General features: G+C 41.4%; 1 protein-coding gene across 1 annotated transcript in view; it reads left to right on the plus strand.

Moving 5' to 3' along the window:
* Nucleotides 1-308: 308 nt before the first annotated feature.
* Nucleotides 309-4,878, plus strand: part of LOC101852019 (cilia- and flagella-associated protein 221) — a gene marked incomplete at its 3' end in the record, with an annotated part of 36,877 nt that continues 32,307 nt past the window's right edge. Inside the window, 1 exon segment of the mRNA XM_013082278.2 lies at nt 309-713. Coding sequence (XP_012937732.1) covers nt 545-713 — 169 coding nt within the window.

Raw genomic sequence — 4,878 nt, forward strand, 5'->3', positions numbered from 1 at the left:
AGTCATCAGGGAAATTGTAATATTATCATGATTAGGCTCAGAGAGAAAAGCAGCCAAACTATAAAAAGGGGAAGCTTGTTATGAGATCGCAATTAATTAGTTTTTAAAAAAAATTAATAATACTTTATGTAATAGTTTATTATTATCGTGTCGATTTCACCGGTCTAAAAGGTTTCTCCGTTCGGAGAGCTACATATACCTCCTCTAAACATTCGCCAGAAAGAGTCGTTGCTATGAACTACCCAAATAGTTCCCAAAAGAATAATCATTTCCTAAATTGATGTCTTTTCCATGTTCTATCATTTATTTGCAAAGCTTTCAAAGCATTATGTAACATTGAAGCCTTTACGTACAAAAATTGATAAATACATTAAGGATTTATTCAATTCGTTACTCATATTTACGGACTATTTTATTGTTTGGAAACATTGATATTTCCATACGCGGTGTATAAACAATATGGCGTCTCAGCCATCAGTGTGTAGCGACAGAGCCAGTATGATGATAGGTTTCTAATTCTACTTGTGATTACGAAAATACAAACATGCCGACTATTTTTGAACAGCAGGACAGAACCGTTGATGGTTCAAGCGCCATCGACAATAGTGCCGTCGATGGCGAATCGATCAACGAAAAGGCGCTAATGATCGAGTCCATGGAACTTGTGGAGCCGCGGAAGAAAACCCAAGTCCCTAACCACTTACTGGAAACGAGTGAGCTTTACATTATTATGTATTTTAAAAGGTCTACTTTAGTCACTCCTGCATGAAGGGAAATCCTCTGAACTAGATTCTTATTCTTTTCTACTCTGTGGTGTTTTCTAGGTGACTGAGAATTAAGATACTTTTAAGGCAAGCGCTATTTGCAACCCTGCGTTCTGAATCAGAATAGCTCCCGTGCTATTTGAAACGCCAGTAGGCCTACTAGATCTAGTATCTGGATATCTAGATCTAAATCTATACTATCCCGCCTTTGGCACGACCGTGCCCTGAGCGCGACCAGTTCCCCATTTTTCCTTCTGTGCAGCTCGTGTGCAATCTGTTTTATTAGAGTTACTTCAGTTACGTGCCTTGTCTAGTTCCACTTTTGGTCAATCCTTTTCCGAGAAGGTCAGTCGTCTGCTAGTGCAGCAGTCGAGTTCGAAGTGAAAGGCTTATCAGAAACATTCTGAGAGAAGTTTTCTTCATTACAAAACTAGAGTAGTTGGCCCAACCCGCGACCACTTGTCTCTGTACCCTCTGTTATTAATAAGATAATTGTTTTCACCATAATTTGATAAAGAAATGATTTTACTAACCTTTACATGTTGTACTAACAACTTTCTTGCACCTGTCATATCTGTGCGCGCATGATCGCGCCCTGTTCCGTATGCGGTTGCGCTGAGGGCATGCGGTCGCGCCATGGGCAGAGCATTAACATGTTAAAATGCGAAATCTGCGAATGACGTTTTGGAATGATTGACGATATCACAGTATAAACCGGAAGTTGACACACTGAAGCGGCCCTGAACATGGATTGCCTGACCTATTTTGCTGACAGAGACCGCTGAAAAGCAAAATACGACAAGTGGTCGCGGGTTGGGCAAGGTAATAATAATAATAATAGATAGCATTTGTATAGCGCATATCCCCGCTCAACAGCAGGCTCTATGCGCTTTACACTATATTATTACCCCAGCAGACCATAGAACACTCTGAAACATTCTCAGCTTCCCAGGAAGCATACAGTGCAAGCAGCTGATTAAGCGCTCAAACACTAACAAACTGACAAGATCTTTCGCTGTCTATAGCCGGGTACCCATTCCCACCTGGGTGAAGTGAGGAAAATTCGTGTAAAGTGCCTTTCCCAAGGACACAACGTCGGGCCCTTGACGGGATTCGAACCCACGACCTTACGGTTGCGAGTCCGAGAGCCTAACCACTAGATCTGGAGTGCTGTCGCCGGTTCGCGTGCACTTCGCGATCGTTGAACCTATTTTCCGCCGTTTCCAGCTTTGTACTTTCGTTTTTAGCTATTCCATTCAAGAAACTGTTGACCTATAAAATGGTCTTGCTCATAGTCGCCAGATTTCTTAAACGTTGTGTGCCCAACAGTTTTTCCAGCCTAGGGTGTTGTCTTCACTGAGCGTGCATGTCTTCTCAGTGCGTGCATGGGATTCTTCACTGTGCGTGCACCCATATATACACATTGAAAGCCAAAAGAAGAGAAATCTGATAACATTACTGCATTAAATGACCACACAGGAAGATAACAAGTCACTTTAGAAGCAAAGTAAGGCAATTTTAATTAGAATCTAAACTAATTTAATTTATGGGGTACAAATAGTTCAAATACATAGTGAAAAAAATCAAACAGAATTTTTCACAACTAAAATCCACATTTTCCTACTCTTCATCACTCATTCCTCTGATCTTTCCAACTTTCACACAGTCCACATGCCACCTTCCATGAAATTCTTCATACTGCAACCAGATAGTCTCTAAAATTGAGTCTACTTTTTTTCTTAGTATTCTACTATATATTTCATTGTGCACGCGCAGAGAAAACTCGAGTTTTTTCAGTCTTCGCAACGCGTGCACCCCCCCCCCCCCCCCGATCCCGAAACCCGCATTACAACTTGGCATAGAACTCGATAAAAGGTCACGTGAAACACTGAAGGAAGGAGTAGGCACATTTTTTAAGCTAGGGGGCGCGCAGTCTATTTGAACCAGTCAGAGGCAAATAGGTCATAAAAACACGTTCACAGGTCAGCGTTGAATGTCAACTTGCCACAGCTGATAAAAACACTCTCGATGATCCCTTGTTAGCAAACGAGTGATGGAAGTAAACAAAAATGGCTGCTGCACAAACTGACGCATTCAATCAAACGCAAAAACACAATTTGAGGCTAAAAACAAAGGAAAACAAAAGTGCACGCACCGAGAAGGCACACGCGCAGGGGCTACACCACTCTAGTAGCGATCATTTCTACATGATAATATTGTAGTTCTGCCTGAATTGTGGAAGCTTTCTCAGTTTTTTTATAAACCTCTTAGGATTTGACTCTTTTTTTATGACGTTGTCTTATTCCGATCAATAATATTGGGATCTAACAATTGTTTCTGACTTTGTTTGCACAAGAGTAGACTAGATTCTAGATCTAGATCTAGACGTAGTCTTGTTCATTTCTCATAATCACAATCATTTGAGTCTGAGTTTTGAGTTTGAGCAAGTAAGTCGAAAGACGCTTGGATAACAATAACAAGACGGTGCAACTCGTTATAAGCAGTATTTCCTGTCCGCAGTGTTGTCATACAATAGATTTTAGATCTAGATCTACCTGAAAATATTATCTTTAAGTTAGGCCTAGAATGTAGAGTCTAGAGAACGTATACAAGCTGTCTACGTTCGCTAGGCCTATAAGTCTAATGTTCAGTGCTTCCAAGCGCGGCATCGAATCCCGGTCCCGGAAGTTTGTTTTTTTGGTAGCGTCAATTGTGACTGGATCATCGCACATACACGGCAATTTCTCCGGTTCTAGAAATCGTTCGGGATTACACTGGCATGTTGTTAGTATAACCTTTCCTCTGATTGGTTGCCGAGTTTCATTTATTTTCGTTCTCGAGTTTTCCCGTAACTGTACTTAGAAGAAAGTCACTTCTGATTCCGAGCGGCCCAAAAATTACCGATTTCCGGCCCAAGGCGCAGCGGGCAATTGGCATTTCTAGCCAAAGTCAACGGTAAGATTGAAGGATACCGGACCAGCGGATTAGGACCAGCGGATTAGGACAACTTTTGCCTATGTCTCAACAACCTTAGGAATTTATAATTTTCCCCAGTTTTTAATCTCTCTCAATGAAAAATCTCAGACCGGTAGCCTAGATCTGTTCTTCAGCAGTTTGTCAGGGGGGAGACCCCCCCCCCCCCCCATAATCCCTTCCTCCGCCCCGCATTCTCGCGCAATAATCCGAGTGGTCCGGTATTCTTCAATCTTCCCAAGTCAACTGGTGAGGGAAGTCCCGGAAGACGACAAAAATAAATAATACATCTTCTATATTTGGGCCAAAATGTGAAAACCGACTTTCAGGAAAGAAGAGCAGCGTACGTCTCCGGCTATGTCTCCGGTCACAATTGACACTACCTTTTTTTTTTCTTCTCCTGAGCCTAAAATTCAAAAATAAAAAATAATAATTAGACTCACAGACCAAGGAAAGCCACTATTGAACTTTAACCAGGCCTAAATTGGTAAAAGGAAAAGTATAGGCTAGATCTATACTAAGGTCTACAAGAGCTCCTCTTGGGGACAAAACCAGAATGTGCTTGCTTCACCACTAGATCTAGATCTACATTAAAAAAACGCACGTGAACGTAGTCTGCAGGCTAGGTTCACGGCGCCGTGAATGTAGTTGGCAGGCTAGGTTCACGGCGCCGTGAATGCAGTTTGCAGGCGCTGTTGAGGCTACGTTCACGGCACTCAAGCTTCGTTTAGACGGAGTGTCCACTGCCGGTTTAAGGCATGAGGCGGGGGAAATTTTGAAATTCATTATGAAGAAGAAACTAAGCTTACAAATGTGGTAGCATCATTGGGTAGCATCAATATAAATAATAAATAGAGTGGAGAATTAAGTCATGAGGTAAAATTTTGAAAATTCTTTTGTGTTGCTAAGGTAACGCCTGCCATATTGGAATGTCGTATATAGAAAGTGCACACATTTCTAAAAAAATTATCATAAGGTTATAAATGATTTTAAATGTTATAATAAGTGGTTTTGCAGCCTTCCGTGGCTGTTTTAGAGGATGGACTGTGCTTTTTTTATGTAGGAGCAAAAACTTTCCCAGAATCAAAGTCCTAAATATGGGAATATTTTGACCACAACAATCTCAGATCCAAACAACGGA

The sequence above is a fragment of the Aplysia californica genome, unplaced genomic scaffold, assembly GCF_000002075.1.
Source record: "Aplysia californica isolate F4 #8 unplaced genomic scaffold, AplCal3.0 scaffold00166, whole genome shotgun sequence".
Classification (NCBI taxonomy): Eukaryota; Metazoa; Mollusca; class Gastropoda; order Aplysiida; family Aplysiidae; genus Aplysia; species Aplysia californica.